At 40.3% G+C, this 20,098-nt stretch overlaps 1 protein-coding gene and 1 long non-coding RNA gene across 3 annotated transcripts in view; one reads left to right on the forward strand and one right to left on the reverse strand.

The window, feature by feature from the left end:
* The window catches only part of LOC147324971 (A disintegrin and metalloproteinase with thrombospondin motifs 20), a 77,962-nt gene that overhangs the window by 11,350 nt on the left and 46,514 nt on the right, over positions 1-20,098 (reverse strand). The window contains exons 18-29 of the mRNA XM_086299201.1: positions 19,757-19,886; positions 18,928-19,054; positions 18,635-18,845; positions 18,376-18,540; positions 17,827-17,997; positions 16,876-16,995; positions 15,447-15,554; positions 14,259-14,423; positions 12,481-12,750; positions 11,227-11,388; positions 10,843-11,019; positions 374-541 (exon numbers count right to left, since the gene is read on the reverse strand). Coding sequence (XP_086155327.1) covers positions 374-541; positions 10,843-11,019; positions 11,227-11,388; positions 12,481-12,750; positions 14,259-14,423; positions 15,447-15,554; positions 16,876-16,995; positions 17,827-17,997; positions 18,376-18,540; positions 18,635-18,845; positions 18,928-19,054; positions 19,757-19,886 — 1,974 coding nt within the window. The remainder of the gene's footprint in view (positions 1-373; positions 542-10,842; positions 11,020-11,226; positions 11,389-12,480; positions 12,751-14,258; positions 14,424-15,446; positions 15,555-16,875; positions 16,996-17,826; positions 17,998-18,375; positions 18,541-18,634; positions 18,846-18,927; positions 19,055-19,756; positions 19,887-20,098) is intronic.
* LOC147324972 (uncharacterized) lies at positions 1,930-6,598 on the forward strand. Of its 2 annotated transcripts, XR_015130251.1 has the most exons (4): positions 1,930-2,218; positions 3,061-3,114; positions 4,080-4,135; positions 4,451-6,598. It is a non-coding gene; the product is annotated as an uncharacterized LOC147324972 (long non-coding RNA). The 2 variants fall into 2 exon arrangements; XR_015130250.1 differs by having other exon boundaries at positions 4,080-6,598.

Genomic DNA, 20,098 nt, shown 5'->3' on the forward strand with positions numbered 1-20,098 from the left:
GAGAACTATTCCTGAAGATTTCTTTAACAAATTACAAGAAAGCTGCCTAAGAGAGTTCAGGCTGTGTTGAGGAATGAAGGTGGTCATCACACAATTATTGACTCTGAAGCTTGTTAGAATTTTGCACAGTACTGTACATAAACAGTCTTGGCCTTTAGAGTTTAGTTTACACTTTTGGGAATGACACATAAATCTTCAAAAAGAGCAAACTGAGCGGTGATTGGACAGGTGCTCTGTGTGTACATGTCCTACATCTGCAATCTCTAGAAAGAGTTTGTGTTTGTGCCTCAGCTGCAGTTACTCACAGCATGGCCTCTCTGAGACTTTTGGTTATTATCTAATCCCCAGAAGATAGCAAGAAGAACAAACATACCTCCCTCCATCTGTTAGCTTTCCAACTGGGGCATACTCGAGCCCGACAGGCCTTCTGTGTCCGAGGCCGGGGCAGATGACTGCAGTGCTTCTCTTCTATTTTGGTTTGGTTTTGATATACACAGACTACATCCCGCTGTTTGGTCCCTCTGCCACAGCTTACTGAACACTGGGGAGGAAATTGCAGGGAAGGGGGATGGGTGTTGGATAGAGAACAACACAAAGTTTAGTGAAACACAGTAAAGTCCAACTCATAGCTCGATTAGCGCTCACGCTTATGATTGCACCATGTAAACATTTCTGTACAGAAGTTCCTCGAAAAGTAAGTCAACTGAAAATAAAGTTGTTAAGCACAAGTTACCACACTGAAAACCAGAAGAGATTGATTTTTTTAAGGCAACCACATTCTGTTAACCAGAAATCTCATTCATAGGCTCTCTTGTAAAGCCTCAGATCAATATGCATAAACAATCGCATTTAATGCAGAACTTAAGGCCTCAACAGAAGAACACCCCTTTGACCCAACACCTAAAGGCCGACTGAACACACACTCCAAAACAAATTTAAATAAAAAACCCAAAATAGTGACGAAAAACCTTTATGTTAAACAGCCATGCTGATGGAATACAGTGAAACAACTGAACCTGTAAACACAGGGATTGCTTTTAGAGCAGCAGAGGCACAGGAAGCGGGGACAAGGGATGCAATGCAAAGCACACCGTAGATGCACACGCAAGACATTCATCTGGCACCAATAAGGAACTTAGATACACTTCAGGAAATCTAGACAATGAGGCAAGAGGACACAAAAAAAGGCATGAAGAATAAAAACCAGACACACCAATAAAAAGATCTGAAACGGCCTTTGCCTGAGATGTTACAGACAGCAATTAAGGTGCCTATTTCTGCTTGCTGAGTGAGTGCCTGTATACAAGGCCACTCTGAATAAATGAGATGCTAGAATCGAACACACCAGATGAGATTTTGCCTGAGCATTTTTTCCAGTCCAGATAATGAACATTATATTCTACTGTCCTCTAATTATGATCTCAGATTATTGCATAACTCAGAGGTGGTGACCTATGGGCTTTGCAGATGTGGAGTTTGTGTTTTTCTTCACATTCTGGGAGGTAGAGGAATGGTTTCCTGTTTAAACAATCTAATAATCATATGCTCCATTCAAAGCCTTTCAACAAAGCCACCTCATCCTGCCTTTTCTTGGTAAGTATGGTGCGGGTAGCGGTTGACACTGCACACACACGCATCATACACATTGTAATTATCAAGGCATTTTAAACACAGGGCCCGCTCAGCTGACAGATGACATCAAAGCCAAGGGCCAGAGCCTGAGTGACTAGTCCCCAAGCACGGCAGATTCACATACCTGCTGCACGCTCACTCAAAAAGCAAAACAGGACTCTCCTTTACCTCAGACAAGAGCAGAGAGAGGCAAACAAGTTGGAGGGGGGGGAGATGAGGAGTGGGGCTGGCCCCTCCTCATTCTTGTAAAAGAAGCAGGAAGAAAGAGAAAGGCAAAAAAAAAAAGGGGTAGGGAAAAAAAGGAAATCACAGCCATACGAGCTACGCTCCCCCAGCTGAACTGTATCTGCGTTTTAACAGTGGAAGAAAAGACATTATATGGCATCGCGCTCCTCCCGCAACCCTGCCAGCCTCATCTGTCAGCCATTACTTAATCATGGCCGATAACACAGAGCACAGAGAGCTGGCACAGCGCGTGGGACCAGAAGACAGTTTCACCTCTGAGAGCAAGAGGAGGGCAAGGACTCAGGGACCTCTGATTCAGCGATCTACAGCTGGGTTGCTTCACTCACCAGCACCCACTCAGGTAAGACCATTTTCCCTATCAATCAGCCTGCTGCTTGTCTTTTATGTCCTGCATTTGTACAGTGTCAAACTTAAAATATGTCTGTTTTTTTATTTTCTTGGTGGAAAATTGATCAACACACATACTTATGTTAGTTTTTAGTGTATTTTACTAATGAAAAATTGTTTCATCTGAACCTCCACGTATGTACTGTATGTTTTATTAGTTGTGTTGAACTTCTAGTACTATTCAGGTGTGCTAAGGTGTAGCAGTTTTGAATACAGGTTCACAGTTCCTTGGGAGAAACGTATAAATCAACAGGTCACACGGGAGGGAAATTAAACCCTCCCACGTTGTCCCAGCAATTAATTTCAGATGATTTGGCGGGCTAAGCCCACTGTAATCCAGTGAGGTTCATTTAGGCACGATGTGGATTACTCTAAAATGGAACGACTCAACAGCTTTAGATTTGGCAGCTGGAAATCAGCCAAATAAAACAGCTTTTGTCAAACAAGTTTTCTTTTTTTTTCCCCATGCAGAACAAAACTTCTCCAGAGGAAGACATAATTAATATTTACAGCCACATGTAACAAAGAGGCAGCTTTTCATTATTTTGCTTAGTGGCTCTAAAGCAGCCTTTTTGAGTTGATCAAGATTCACAGTTCTACCACAAATCGCATAATTGAGTGCTAAACCAAACCCAGCTAATTCATGCCATTTTTCTCCTTTTTTGCATGCTACAAAACTACAAAATACAGACCTCTGATTTTGATTAAGTGAACACTATGATCTCATATGGATGCTCCAACTGGATAATCAAACTGATATCAGATACCTTTTTGTGCATCAATGCCTTTGTCTAGGACTGGCAGGCAGAAACCTCGAGATGACCCAACCCACTGCTTTAATCTAAACAGGTAAGCCAACAGAACACATGGAAATTGTTAAAACGCCCCAGGGAACCTTGACTGTAGTTTAAAAATGTGTCACACTGCTAATAAATGGATATGACCTTGCAGTACCTTGTGGAGAGGAAAGAATATTCCACAAAACCAAGTAACCACCTCGTTCAGACAGACTAGTTTGTCATCATGGCCTTAAGCAGCAAACATTTACTGCTGCTTGAACTATAATTATGGGATGAAGAGGTTTTGTTTGGCAATAAAAGCAGAATTCAGGTTTGTTTTATGTTGGAACTGAAAAATATTATGTACCTCCTCCTAAATCCATCTGCATGCTGGTTTATCCCAGAATTTCATCTTTTTTCTTAGTGTAATATATCATCATAGTAGCTTTTTTTTTTAATTAAAACAAACTGGATCATAGGACAAAAAAGTATATCTTTCGCGTTTAAAATAGCTTTGTAGATATAAATCCTAATAGTGGGACAGGGACAATTATGGTGTTGTATATTGACTACAGTAAGTGGTTCTAACTGAGTACACATCTTAAAATGTGAGGACCATGGTTGCATTCCAATCACGTTGCAGCATGCTCGCAATGCAAGGGGATGGTAATACCAAGCATATGGCAAACTGTAGTTGCATACAGTCTTCAAAGGAGCTCAGTGCTGACCTGGAGGAAGAACAGCGTGTGGAATCATACTCTCAAGCACATGTTGTCAAGGCTGAGTGATAAAATATCACTCAGTTGAGCAAAGTTGACTTGTCCTCATTAACCATGCTAACCCAGCAGAGTCTTAATCTGGTAGGAGTTTAATAGGTGGGAACTAACCAAACGCTGACATAGTTGACATAGCGACATGTCTTGAGTAACTATGTTCTTGGCATGCAGCTGAACACATCAAGTTCAGATAAGGAGAAGAGGAAGACGTGGTGTCACAGAACATTCAGGCTTTTCTGTCCATGGTCTTGTTTTGCAGGGAGGTTTCAGAGACAGAAGCCAAAACAACACATGTTATCAACATGGGAACAGCTGGTAAGAGTGGCGTCATGGGGCAAAAGAATGTCAAGAGTCATAGATCTTTTCTATCCAACAGGCTAAAACACCCAATCAGACTTCTTCATCCTAGTTTCATTGATTTATACTGAATATCCAACTCCAACCAAGTTTATAAGATGCTTTGAAATAAGAACAATGACAATGCACATACAGTATATGAAGATCAGGATGCAGTTCAATATATTGACCTAACAAGTGATGAATTTGAAATGATGGAAGTTGATTTTGTCATATTATTCATTTATGGATGTAGTTGACTTTATAATGTGGAAATAATTTCTGTCTATCCAGTTTTTCACAGACGTTTTAACACAAGATCCACATTGAACTTCCAAATGGCTAAAACTAAGCACATTCTGACCTAAACGTGTAAGTATGAACTTGCCATAAAGTGTTAAATAAACAGCAGGTTGAGCGGCATGTACAACAGTCTCCAACACAGTTTGCTTTTCAAGTCAACACCACTCAGAAAGAATATAACAAGTGACATAAGGAAAAAAATGGACTATCCAGTCAAATTTTTCCAACTCTAAAGATTCCACCGAGACATTTCTCAATGAGCTTGTTAAACATCCTGCAATGAGCGCTATAATGAACACAGCCAAAAATGAAGAGTAGTCATATAAACATAAGAATAAAGCAAATTCTTGATGGCACAACTTGGAAAAACACAAACAGCAGATCAGTTAGTCATAAAGTAGTGACCTGTGACACGGGGCAGCCAAGTCAAACTTCCTCTTCCTGCTAAATGTTACGCAGCTGCTTTTCTTTTTACAAACAGCAACGTATGGAAAAGCTCAGAGAAGAGAAAGATCTGAACCTTTCAATTTTTTCTAGGAAAAAGAAATGTACAAGGAACTGATGCAAAGGAATCTTACACTTAATGCATATTTTCAAAGTGGTATTCAGTTTTGTTTTTAGCCTTTGTGTGGAGATTGCCTTGTTTACCTTATAAATTGTTTTCCTCTCTTTCACCATCATTTTCTTTTTGTTTTGTAGCTCTCCAACACTGTACCTCATTTTAGTCCAAGTCCAAGGACGGTATCAATTCTTAGCAAAGGAAAATTTTTCCACCAGAGGAAAAATACAATAGGAATCAAGACAGAAAGTAAATAACAACAATGACGGAGAACAGATAATAGTCAGGTCTCAGAGTTCCTCCGTCAATCCAAATGCATCATGCAGGGGTCATGTGGTGAGGTGGAATTAACATCCTTTATAACTTCAAAAAGAAACAGAACTACCAGGTGGTGATATATTAAGGTTTTTATTTTAGCTAAAAGTTGAAACAAAGCGCTATTTGCTCTGTTACTGAAACTGACCTAGAAGACAGTGTCAATCATTATCGCACCCACAAGAGGGGAAACAGTCCATTTCACTTCATCACTTGATAGCATCGACATGCCCAAACATGAACAGGCCCCATTAAGTCTGTGGTGGTAGCCTCATGTGAGAGGACTTTTCATGTAAGTGGAGTCTATGAAGTAACTCCTGTGGGTTTAAAAACACTTCACAGTGCTTCACTTAAAGGAATGCGAAAAAGCAGATGTTTTGTACCTGTGTGAAAACACGATCATGTTCTCTGCCATTCAGCCAGCCCGGAGAAGACCAAATCAAATGCTTCCAGAGACCTTCAATCCCTGTCTCCTCTCTGTTCATCTCACTGCATCAGCTCCCAAGCTGGATCACCCACAACAGCTACGCTCACTAAATGGGCACTTTATTTTCTTTCAGTAGCTTTCACACACTCACTGTGCTTCAGCAGGAGCGGCATTAATAGACTTCTCCTAACTATCATTAAACTAAACTAGATCATGACGATACTTGTGCAGCAACCTGCAAAGATAGCTTCTGATATCATCTCACGGCATCAGTGCCACCTAAATCTTAGCGGTTTGCCAAAATGTGTAAGCCCCAGGGATTGATCCTTTATGTTAAAGTCTTTTACCAATTTAGCACACACAGCAATGATTGTTCTAGTGAGAAGCACCAGGAAGCCGCTGCTCTAATAACCTAAACTCAACTAGCACACGGGCAGCATAAGGAATCACAAGGCTGATGATGTCACAAACAACTGCCCCCAAAGTGACAGGTTTGATGTTTCCCCCCCTGTTGCCCTCAAACTGGAGTCAAGTATGTCAAAGCTCTACATGTGGATTTCATTTGAAGCAGCATGATTAGCGTGCAGACGCTTTACTGTGATCCCCCCTCCATGGGAAACCCACACTCGACGGGAAGTGGTATGTTTTTGTTAACAACAAACAGGCATAAATCACATAAGTGGTGCAACACAGCCGTATCACTGGTCCTTACACCCAGCTGACATCAAGATTGCTTTTAAGGTAATTACCATTAGCTAATGATATTTATGTTCCTAAAAGTTTATGTTGAACTGTGTGCCTATAATCCGGAACCTGTGCAATAAATGTGGTAATTGTTTTGTGTCTTTTTCTCTTTTTAAAATACTCTCTGATGGCGTGTATTGGGAAAATGAATATGACTTTAACAGTAACTGATCAGTCAGACCTTTCTGGTTACTTACAACAGATTGATGGAAAGACACTTAAGTCAGTCAATCAGTCAGTGAAGAAGCAAGTAAACAGTTGAATTTATCAAGATATGTTTTTTAATATGTAGAAGGTGCCAAAAAGGAAAACAAAAATGAAATCAAGGGCACAACAAGCAAGATTAGTGTCTAAGATTAAGTCTCAGTCTGAAAAGGTGAGTTTTGAAAAGTCAGTTTAAGGGTGTAAACATTTTATAAATCGAGAGGCAGAGAGCGAGAGAGGCAGAGCTCATTTATGAATATTTCCAAGATGGTAGTATGTACTCAGGTTTATTTCCAGGATTGTTGTTGTTGGTTTAAATATATTGAGAGGGCTTGATTAGAATGGATGGCATTTAAGGGTGTCTCTGCAAGATTACAAGGATTTTAATAATACAGTCTCTTATGAAATGTTTTGACAGAAAAAAAGGCGGGATACGTTTGAATATATTTGATTTATGTAACATATAACAACTAACATATACACTACTGCTGATGGTTCAAAATTATAAAAAAAAAGAAGATTTGGTATATACTACAAAGGTAAGATGCTTTTACATAAGGTAAGATAAATCCAAAGCCATGAGCAATATTGGAAATGTTCATTAAAACAACTGCCTGCCCCCCACCTCCCCACCATGCTGCTTGATCTCTATCTGGCCTCTAAGCGTCTCCTATTTCACCTGAACAAAAAAGGTTTGTTTGTATGAACAATAAGTGCGTTTTGAGCCTCTCAAATCATTGTGAATTCCTAAATTATATGAGAGTTTATGCATTACAGAAGATGAATAGGTAATTGTAATTTTGAATAGAAAAAGACTCAATGATTATTGTGTTGTGTACATTGGTGCTTTGTAGGTCAATAGTTAAAATAATCGTTTACTTTTAAAGAAAGAAGTAAATAAGTAATTCTGGCATATTGTGGGTTATTTGAAGCCTTTGTTGAAATACTAATTTAAATATAGAGTTTGACAGTACTTCAAAGATTATAATTGCCTGCATTTTGCAAACAGTGTTTGGGGTTTTTTTTTCAGAATTTCTACTCCTTTCTCCAAAAACTAAACAAGACTTGCCAGAAAAAATTAATACCAATTATTGTTGCGGTTTAAAAAAAGAAAAAAGATAACATTACACTGTCTCCAGCCAAATGCATTACAGAGAGCACTATTAATACAATGGTAAACAGATGTGCCACCCAGCGCTAAGGTTTAATTTGGACTCTGCATGTTTTTCTCCAAAGAGATTAGAGAAGAAAATGTTAAAACACATAAAAGGAAAAGGGCCTGGAGTGTTATTACACTGCAATGTGCCATGGTATGTGAAACACTATAGATACTATAGAATCAGAGTTTAAGTTTTCCCCCCAAAGATTAAATTATTTAAAGTATTACTGAAAAACAAAACAGTAAAGTCAAATTGAGGGTCAAATACCAAAATACCCCTAATGGCCCACAGATCACATCTTTTCTATGGGGTGCTGTACGTTAACTTTGTACATAAACTGTATGTGTATTGCATGTACACAGTATGTAGAGCATATAAATGTACTGTATATAAAAAGTCAGTGCACATGAAAACAAACTCTTTTTAAAGTCAGTTGTTATTTACCTTACCCCTTGCAAAGCAACGTGTTTTTTTCTGTCTTGCTGTTCCTCGTGCAACATTTTGGCTTTATGACATTCACTAAAGTCCAGTGTTATTTTTTTGTTGTTGTTTGTTTGTCAATAAAACATTACAGTGAGAAACAACACAAATTTCACAGTTATGTTTCTTTAATGTTCTTTACAGTTGGAAACAGCTAATTTAACATATTTATATATTTCGCATGTGAATGAAATAAATAGCAACAAGCACAACAACGTACCAAAATATGCAAAATAAAGCAGAGTTGGCCCTTTGGGTTTGTGCAACTTTGCACCACAGACTTTAATAAAACGACTGGGAGTGAAACTGCCATGGGTGAGGAGTCTCGGTTGTAGTGGAAAGTCGTCACACAAATACGCAGGGAGAGAAGCAAAAAAATAAAAGAACCCACAAAAAGAGGCAGACTGCGATCCTCCTCCACTGGGAAGGATACCAACATAAACAGAGACCAAGCTGCAACACTTCACCTGAAATATTTGTCATGATAATTTTTTGGCTTAATCCAAATGTAACTCGGAGGATTTACACATGTCACAGTGTATAACTGGTAATTAAGCATTAGTGGAAGCCTGACTCTGCAAATATAGATTCAATCCCTGCACGGTGTGTAAGTCCAACACATACTCAGACTGTATATGGCAAATGCTCTGTGTTTACCTGGATAAGTTACAAAGTGTTCACAGTTTACGTTACTAATACTTGACCGAAGAGCTGTCTTTTACTGAGTTAAACATTTCAAGTCTTTCATCCATATTAAGGTTGAATGTGTGCCTAGTTGCACCTGTAATGACACAAACACGCCTTCACTTCAACATTACTAACGAAAGATGAAATGTTAAAGAAAAAATGGCTTCAAGGTTCGGGTGTTTAGTTGCTCTTTAAAGATTAGAACAATAAGAGCAGCAAACATATTTCTGAAATAATATTTAGTCTTCATGCTAATATAGAACATACTTTTCACCTGACAGCCGAATTTGGAAATGATGTGGCTCTTTGAACATGTTGCCTCTCAGTGTAGCAGAGTGAATGCAAAGACCAAAGCAGAATTTGGTCTTTGCATACTTCGCTTACTTTTTTTGTACGTAAAAAAAAAAGACATTAATAACCCTCCAAATGCAGAATTATTTGGCAGACGTGTGAAAAATGTCAAATAATTCAAGTGAAGCATTACACAAGTCTAAACTGCAACAAAATATTAAAGCTGCAACAATTAATAATACACTGTAAACAAATAAATATGATTCATTTGAACGAAATCCTTCAGAAATAAAACTGGCCAAAGGATGAAAGAGAAACAACAATCGACTGTAATTTTACACAAAGGAGGTATCTGCGTGCTTTCTTTGATCAACAATAATAATGAACTTCTCAATGGTTTTGATTTACTGCACACTGACTAAGCTGAACTGATGCTATCAACCAGAAACAGAATAAATAAATTATTTCTAAGCCTGGAAATATGATAAAAATTCAATCTTCACAATATCGCTAAGTCATCAATATTTAAAATTAAGTTATTAGCACCTTATTATGATGACGTATCCCCTTCTAACTGGAAGATGAAGTATACACAGTGAGAACTGGGACACGTCTTTGAAAGCTGTTGGAAAGTATGGAATTCTCCCGTGTGACATACATTACATCATATATTAAACAACCTTTACTATAATGCCTCTTGTTGAAAAACTTTGCATTTTTTTTTTAGGTTTTAAATATAATTTCAAAACGACTTTTTACGTCTTTTGTGAAATTCTCTCTTTTCCCTTAAACGTTACTGCATATATTTTCAGTTTAACCCAACAGAGATGCATTAAAATGTAAGTCAAAACAAATGATGGAAAATATTTTCCTCTGTACAAAATGTCATTATTCATTGAGAGACAAGAGAAGTTTGACCAAGAGCACCAGCGAAATATTAAATATAACCAGCTCCTTGCAAAATATCATCATACTGTACAAAAAAACATCTACAAAATGCACTGAAAGTCGTTGTTGTTGCTGTTCAATAAAGGTCATAATATTAACTCTTATACACAAATATACACTTGTGTACTTTGGGCACAGGGTGAAGACAGCAATAACAACATAAATCATTTACTTCACGCCTCATGTATAAAATAAATATTTTCTGGAGTTAGAAATATATGGCATTGTTAGACAGCACTGTCCTGATTTATATGTTTTAATTTGGAGCCTTGGCTCATAAATGGGATCCATGTGTTTTTAATGATTCCCTAAGTGGAGCAGCATTGTTTTGGGTATGTTTTTCCTCTTTTTTTTAACTTGTAATCAGCCCCATGCCACTGCAGGGCCCATCTGGGTGGGCTCGAGCTGGGTAGGCAACAGTGGTGCGAGATAACCCAGCTCTTGCTTCAGAACCTTTGATAGTTTCAGGCTGAAAACACACTAAGAACGCAGATCTGAAGTAAATGCAGCACACACCTTTCTTGAGGAAGAATAACCACTGAAGTTAAATTAGTTAGTACTATCATACCGGCTTCCATGGGTCACGGTGCCAGGAGGCAGAGCCTGGGCAGGACTGCAAGTTGCACTGCTCCATGTCAGGTGGCTTGTCTAGGATGTCACAATTGTAGTCATTGAGCCTCTGTCCATTGGGCCTTTGACATACCACCAGGCGAGTTCTCCTCCCTCCACCACAAGTTTGGGTGCACTGAGGGGAACAGCAAACAAAATGTTCTGTTTTTCCGATTCCAGATCAGTTTGCTTTGACTTACAGAGACATGACTACCAGATTTTTAGACCAAGTCCCTGTTTGTGTGATAAAAAATACACAAACAAAAATGGGGATCGCATAAATGGTCGATGGAAAACAAAAGAGATGAGCGAACTGCACTTCTAACTATAAATATGGTCTCACCTCTCCCCAAACACCGTAGTTCCACAGAGGACAGGGCCCAGAATCACAGTTCTTGGACTCAGCAGGTTTAACCCTCTCATCACAGTAGTTGTTGCTGCGTCCATCAGCATCCTGACAAACAACCACCCGCCTCTGGAAGCCTCCTGCGCAGGTGCTGGAACACTGGAGAGCACACAAAATATGCAATTATTTTCAGATTGATTATGATTAATTCAAAATGATTGGACTACCAAGCTCTTGAATTGACATCTAACATAAAACAAATGTAAAATCTCTTTATAGAATCTATTTGCAGCAGTATCATGTTTACATGAGTCTAAAGAAGAACTTTCAGTCTCCACCGCACCCATTATTTATGAAGTGTAAGAGTACATACATAATGCCACTAGGGACAATCTGAGTAAAAGTGACCCATATGTAACACTGCATTTGGTTTCACACTGATAACTGGTTGGAAACACATGAGCAATTTCATGCCAAATGCATGTAAAAAGCTCTTTTTATATAACATTAACAATAACACTACTACCAACAGGGACAACCACACCTACACTGACCTTCCTCCACACATGCAAACACTATGCAGACGTAAAACTACCAAACAAGGTTAAAAGGATTAAAAGAAGAAATGAAACATGGCATTCTATCTGAATTTGGGCCAACGCGATTCAAAGCCAAGTATATTAAGAGCCTCAACTGCCTCAAACTATTTGGATTTGTTAATGCTGAACTAATTTCAGCCAAGGAATCAAGGCACTACCTTTTGAATCTGTTAATAGGACCATCAAAAACAACACTTTTGATACCATATTGTTTTTTTGGTATTGCTAAATACCAGTCACTGACACTGACATGAAATATAACATTTGCTATGTATACACTGCAGCCTTCAGTATTCCTTTTAAGCTGTCCATAAAGTCCTTTACCATGTATGGCCTTCTGCCCTGGGAAATGAAAACATCTGCTACCTCACTCCTACTAGATGTGTTCGCAAGAATGTGTTTACTTACACACACACACACACACACACACACACACACACACACACACACACACACACACACAGGTCTCTCAACAACATGTTATATAGGCATGGCCTGTATATACACTGCTGGTTCTACATTAATATGAAAGCTTACTTTTGCTGTATGTAAAAAAAAAAGACATTAATAACCCTCCAAGTGCATTAAAAGGAACCTTGACAAAATATATTTGAACCCTGCTATTTCTTCAACTATCTCATGCTGAACATACTGCGCCCCAAGGTCCGGTCCTCCATTGGTTGTCTGCTGAAGGCACATTCCAGCTGCTGTGCCCTGGGTGACGTCCTGGATCCTGAGGATATTCGTAGGGCTGGTCATTAATGCGTTGGCGGTGGTAAACAGAAGGACAGGGTGCAGCAGTACACTCCTGTTCTGTCACGGGCCTCTCATCCGGGTCACAGAAAGACTGGTCCACTGGCTGGGGGTAGTTGGAGCAAACCACTTGTCTGGTGGCTCTTCCTACACCACAAGTCACTGAACACTGTGGGAAGGTGTGGGAAGAGAGCCAAAGAGTTTTAAAAACAAAGGTGAAATAGAAGAGCTGTGATTTTTAATGAGAAAAAAATGCTTGGAAAAAAGAAAATCTACTGCATGTTCTGCAAAGCTCTGAGAACTATATTATGTTTTTATAAGACAGAAAAATGTGGGCTTTTGGATACCTTAAGTAAGAATCAATGTTTCAAACCTCGCTACGTGTTGCACCATGAGAAGCGCCGTCTTGTGTGACCAATTGCGGAAGCTCCACTACCACCACCACTACTAGTCTGACCAAGACAGACCAATCACCAATCACACAGGTTCCCAGAACCCCCTTTATAATAGCCCCCAGCCCCAAACCAAGCATACCTGCTTTCTTCCCTACAAAGATCACTAGAACTCCTCAGCGGTCCTGAGCCAAAATGATCCATCTTATGCTGATGCAACCATCAAGGTTAGACCATCAATGTGGGTATTTCTAGTTTAAGGATTAACTACTAAGTTATATTTGATGTACATATTTACATCAAGAGATATTCTTCTAGTAGTGGTTGTTGCATAACTGTAACACATCAAGTAGCTTGAGTTTTATGTTTGTTTAGCTATTGCTAGCTGAGCATTAGTGATTACTGCTACCACTGAATATTGTCAGGTAACCATTGGTGGCGTCTTGCCCTTGCCCAGCTGCTTGTGAGTTGACCCATCCCCTCAGGCATCACTTGGGTATCAACCACACAGAGGAATCTCTGGGATGCCTGCACTTCCACGAGCACTGTGGAATATTGCTTAGCAGAGAACCGTGGTTACACTAGTAACCAAACATTTTCTATATACTCCTAAAGTCTGGATAGTGAATGACTGCTTACCCTTTTTTTAAATTTTGCTTTTGATCAATTTCAAGGTTTTTTTTTTTTATTTATCTCTCTCATGACATTTTTGTTGGATGTTTTCCATTTTCTGAATTACATTTGAGCAATGTTATTTTCACTGATGTTCCCATGAACAGATTTGCAGTATTTCGTGGTGAGTTCTTTTGATGGGAAGCCCCCATGAGACTAAAAACATGAATACAACAAGAGTAGAAATCAACATTATGTGACATTAAAATGTAATCTAATTAGGGGGGGGGACAATGGGAAACTCCCTTTTAACAAGAAAAGTCCTCCCACAAAACTATGCACAGAGAAGGCAGCCGTCTGCCTCGACCAGCTGTGGTACGTAGAGAGCAAAGAGGAAAATGATGAGTGAGAAATCAACAGACAATATAGAGTTGGCAGGTTGGTCCCACCATAAACTGTAAATCAAAGAAATCTCACTTGGGTTCAAATAGTATAAGGAATTTGTTTTTCACTCAAGCAAATTCATGCAGAAACTACAGCTCATCACTGACTCCATGCAAATGCTGGTTTAGTGACGTCACGAACAGTGTTTACAGCTCATTGTGTTTCAACACGATTTGAAAATTGTTGGAAACATCTGTTTCTATTCGACACAGCTGGATGTTTTACTTACAGGTGACCATTCTCCGGCGTGCCATTGCCCACAGGGGCTGAAGCAGGTGGCAAACTCAGCGGGGCGGGGCAGGTGGGCGCAGTAGGATTCGTCTGCCACTCCTCCGTGGACATCTCGGCAGCTGACATAACGAGCCCGCTTTCCCTTGCCACAGGACACGGAGCACTGGAGGACATGCACATACAAGCAGAGCTCTCTCACGTGTTCTCCATTCTTTAATGATGCTTATGATAAAGGGTTCAACTTTACCTCATCTAATTCAAGTCACTGATCTGGATCTTTTGGCCATGTTCAAAGTATTGGTGCCGAATTTCATTACAGTAATAACCTGGCTTTTTTATGCAGGAAAGGAGCAACTTCATTATGTTTTTTAAACGTATATACTGTGACTTCTTCACCTTACAAATGAATTCATTGTCACTGGTATCCTAACATAACTCCCTCAGCGCTCATAATTATGCTCTGAAGGTTTACTCCTGCCATCTCAGCGCGACACCATGGAAACATTTCTGAAGAGATGAATATCTAATGCAATCAAGCAGCTCTAGCTCAAACAGAAACATTAATATCGCTTTCATATCAATGTCACACTGAGGATGGCAATGCTGCTCCTTGGGGAATGCATGCATGTATATATGTGCATGTGGAGCATGTGTGTCTGAAAGACCGTACTGGCGCTGGCCTCTGACATGTGAGCTCACACCGGTTTTTCAGATTGACAGATGGGGTTCAATCTCAGAAACCGAAGACTCGTGTTTAGATGAAATCTGGTTTCCATTTGCTCCGAATAACAATGCAAAGTATTAGAAAGGCGGAGGGACCTCTTTGCCAAGACACTGGAGCCTGCACGTGTCTGCATATTGTATGTCTGTGTGAGTGTGTAGTTACAGCAGAGGGTAAAACAGAGGATTGTAGTTATGTGCAGTATGTACTTTCTAGAGGAATGTTGGGATATACAGTGATGTTGAATATGTCAACCTAATATTCGTAAACACATAACATGACTTGAGTGTGGTTGAGACACACACGCACAAACCGCACACAAATTGCTCCATCAATATTCTTATTTTTCATTCTTTGTCAGAGGCCTACAGTCCTACTTTCACTCGATCTACACACACAGTGATGAACAAAACAGTACAAAGATTATGCTCTAACAGATCCACCAACCTCAAGTTATTTCCTTACCGCAGTCCAAGAGCCATATCTCCACTGAGTCAGGAACTGCGCAGAGTTGTCTGGACGAGGAGTGCTTTGTGCTGGAGAGGCTCGTGAGCATGATGGCATCTCACAGTCCTTCAATGACAAACATTGTAACAAACTGCCCTGTGATGAGCTAATAAGCAAATATGCAAGGATCTTAAGTTGTCTTAAAGGAATAGGGTAAATTAAACAAATTGGGGCAAAATATGGTTATTAATATACCCCAAAAATATATCATTGCACCTTTCTAAGCCCTAGAACCCTAAAACGTAGTACTGTTGAAGACAACCTGAAATCAAACACCTAGAAACGATCACTTATCTATAAACTTTAAGATCAGTCAAATGCCTTGAGTGTCCATCATTGTCAATGGACATCAAAAAGATTTTTTAAGTCAGTGTTACCTGTATGTTTCCCCTTCATTCTGCAGAACTATGCATGTTCCAAGATTGACACTAAAAGGCTCTACCTAAATTCTAGTTTCTTTATATGCATCTAAAATCTGAGTAAAGGGAGGGTACCTTTGAGCAGAATTTATGACCTCAGCTTGTTTGGAAGCCAAACAAAACACCATTAGATTAGTTTTCAAGCTAAATCCAGTAAGATTTAAAGCGGCACTTGTCCATGTCTATATCTTAAAAAATAATCTGCCATATCGAGCCTTACCACAACTTTTAGCTCACTGTTGACCCACAGCTGCAGTGTTTAGATCAGTTCCATCACTCTTGCCAACCTTCTTTCCAGCCACAGCAGGCAGCTGTTTTCACTCAAAAGGCTCTGATAAACCCACTTTACACTTGTGTTACCTGACCAGCACCAAACCACAATCAGCTGGCAAGTAGATGGGGAACATAATAAAGCGTTTAGCAATTTAAAGTGCTAGTCTCCCCATTGGGAGCTGGTAAAGCCAAAACAGGAAGGTTAATGTTGGACTTAATGCTGATATATTAACATTCATTTGTAGCTCTGACAAGAGTGTTGCTGGCACTGCTTCATTTCTGGTGGTTGTTCAGATAGAAGAAGTGTTTTAAAGGTGATAAAATACAGATGCTTTTAGTGCTTTTTCCACTTCCTCTGAAGTAATCAGAAATTACTTAATGCTGTTTTAAAGTGACTTAGGAACATAAACTCATCAGTAATCTAAATTGTGCGTGCCACTTGCCGGATTTACAGTAGTAATGAGCGTTGTGTGTGTGTGTGTGTGGGCGGGCGGGCGGGGGGATGCATTTTGGATTCATATATTTGAAGGTCACATTACAATATATTTTCAGGGAGTAGTCCCATAAAAAACTTAACTGTTTGTGAAATATTTCGCATTATGGTGAAATTACGGTAAAATCCACTTAAAACCTATTAATTAAGACTCTGTATGGTTGACTCTTGACTCGATGCACGATCTTAGGTTTCTTATTACCTGACTGTCTCTGGGCATCGCTGCAGCATTGCACTCTCTGTCATCTACTGTGTCGCCGTAATCCCCCGACACACACCTTACAGCTCTCATCTGGTAGCCATGGTCACAGGTCACTGAACACTAAAAGAAAAAAAACAAGTTACACACATGCGCACCTATGCCAACTCTGCTGAAGTTGGAGGTTGAAGGTTGATATCTTAGACAGGGCCTCAGTCAAGGTCCTGCTCAGCAGAGGCCCTGACACGTACACACAGACATCCATTCACATACACACCCGGAGCCTCAACTCGACCCTTTACCCAGTTCTTAATTCACATACAAGGCTCTCCCATCATGTTTAGGTACCACACGAGAGCACAGAAAATGCCACAAGATAGATTTATTTGATCTGCAAATTATAATTACCCAGGCAGTAATGAGTCAATATATTCCAGCTCTGTAAATACTACTATCTGACTTAATACAAACATGTCTGGGAGCGTATTATTAGTTACAAAACTACACTATGAATGGTGAAAAACGCCCATTCATGCCTGTTTTATTTAGTTTGTTCTTTACTAAAATGTAGTTAAATCTACCCAGAGACAGTGGGAAATTTGTATATTTGAATGTGTATGTGTGTCTCTAATAGTGTGGGTCAGGTTTAGTCTTACAGGATATGAGGGCAAAGTGAAAGTAGCATAAAGGAAATGGGAGCTGGTGTCACAGTAAGCACACTTTGCTGTAACTTGCAGGTATATCAGCTTACACACACGCACTACAAATCTACACTGAGTCTCCTACTGCCACATTCTCTCTCTTTGACCACACACATATCCACAACCACATACACAGAGTAAATCCTAGGCACTCACACATGCAACCCATTTCCTCAGTCAAACACTGAATGGAGTCACCTCGCCCCGCTGTGTCAGTGTGTGTGTCTTACTTGTGTGTGTGCGCAGAACTCACCGCTCCCCAGACGCCAACTTGCCAAGATGCACACTCGGGCAGCTCGCAGCTTCCCACGGCAGGGGGTTTACTTGTCATGTCGCAGAGGTGCTCGCTCAGCTTCTCCTCCCTGGCTCCCATGCTGCAGGACACTTGTCTGTGCCTCATCCCTTTCCCACAAGTCACCAGGCACTGATGGTAGAAGAGTTGTAGGTTGAGGTTTGTTTGTTTTTTATGAAGTTACTGAAAATCTACGAAACAGTCGATGGTGAGTACACATTTTTATGCTAATTGTCCTGTCCTATTTATGCCATTGGTGTGAACACTATAAGAGAAAGCAGTTATACTTCAAGCTGCAGGTTCAGGGTATCCCCTGTATTACATCACATATACACTATATATAGTACGCCAGTAATTTGATTGTTTATTATTTGCATGTGGCTTTGCAGAAGCTTACTTTTATGAGGTGTGTTGAACTCATCCTCTCATTCTGAGGAATAAATCATTTCTATTCTGGGATATCTGTTTCTGTGTGGTCATATCTGCATGTCTAAGAGCATCCAGGCTCACCTCACTCCACTCACTGATGATCCACTTCGGACACGGGTGGTCGTTGCAGGTTTCAGTTACCACCCTCTGGTATTCATTGCATTCTCTGTCCACGAGCCGGCGGCCCAAATTGTTCATGCAGTAAGACTCCCTGCTACGGCTGCCACGTCCACATGTCTTAGAACACTGCATATGGAAAAGTCATGCAGGTTGGATGGCTTTAAAGTCCTTAACCGGGCTAGGCCCTCACAATGTACAATGTAATTTCCTCCGACTGTACCTGTGACCAGGCGCTGTACTGCCAGCTCTTCAGCAGACAGTCACCGTGGCAGGGCTCTCTGGTCGTTGGTTTGGGGATGTCGGCACAGGCACTGGTCTCCATTCTCTCGCTCTGTCTTTTCATCCGGTTGTACTTCATACACTGAACATCCAGGTTGCGATAGCCTGGGCCACATTTAGCTGAACATTCACTTTTTCCAGCAACGTGCCACCTGCGAGACAGAGAAGGGTTGTCATGAAGTGTCTGACTGTGGGCGTGCACGGGAAGTGGGACCGTGGGACATTAATACACACCTGACTTCACAGTCTATGTTGCATGGCTCGTTGACGGCTTCGGGATGAGGTAAATGTTCACAGCGTTGGTCCGACACCTCAAGGTGATCGCTCCTACGCACACACACTCTCTTCCGTCTTCGCTCACCTACACACACACACACACACACACACACACGCACAAACAGTGAAATAAAGCAACGTTCAGATCGTTCAACATCTGGTAGTCACTTTACTTAAAAATATCACATTTCATCGCCTTTAACAAGTCTTGCTAGCTTTCTAACATTCAATCCTCCAGCCTTAGGGGTGTGCAGGTCTCACACCCCTCAAACACACGCTGTGCACTCTGATCCACTGGGAAACCGAGTAGCTTGCTACTAAAACGGAAATTTGTGGGGTGTAGTAAAACCAGGCGAAGGTGAAGGTGTCAGGTAATGCGATTACCTGGGATCAGAATGGGGTTGCAAAGAAGGGGCTCTTTAGAAACCAGAGGCTGATTGAGTAAGTTTTTAAAATCTAGAGGTGTGAGTAACATGATGGAGAAGAAATCAAAATATTAATAATATTAATTAATAATAATATTTGCACTGAAGCTCACACTATACATTTTGATCCTGTATACTTCACACTTTTGGAGTGTTTGGCCATTGACTCTTCACAAAGACAAATGCTGCACATTTTGAACAACAGTGAGCTTAAAAAATATTCATTTCTGTATTTATGAAGGCATCCCAGCAGCTCAAAAGGTCCCTTCCCCCCATTTCTGAAGTGATTTTAAATTCACAGAAGCCAATGAAAAATGATCGTGTTCTTCATGTGTGGAGATTTGGAAGCCAAGAGATCTTACCCTGGCAGATGCGGTTGCACTCGAGCCAGGAGCCTGAGGGATCCCAGACAAACTGCTCCCTGTGTTCCTCAATGGGTATGTTAAAGGAGTAACGAACATCTGGGTTGTAGAGGTTTCCCACACACAGGACCTGTGGGAATAACGTTGGAAAAGGCGAGGTCAAAGGTCTGACATGCTTATTATTTTGTCCACACAGAGTTCTCACCTCTTTAACAGAGGGATTAAGATCAGTGTGTCACTAGGTGAGAACGAAAGCAAACTTTTGCAGAAAAGAGACGCAGAGGTGAAAACTGAAGCGGTGTGGGGAGAAACATTAACAGAAGAACACACAGTATGCAAATA

The sequence above is a fragment of the Aulonocara sp. 'chitande type north' Nkhata Bay genome, linkage group LG7 (genome assembly GCF_057382095.1).
Source record: "Aulonocara sp. 'chitande type north' Nkhata Bay isolate Kocher_YH1m ecotype deep benthic linkage group LG7, A_spYH_male_GT1.1, whole genome shotgun sequence".
Lineage (NCBI taxonomy): Eukaryota > Metazoa > Chordata > Actinopteri > Cichliformes > Cichlidae > Aulonocara > Aulonocara sp. 'chitande type north' Nkhata Bay.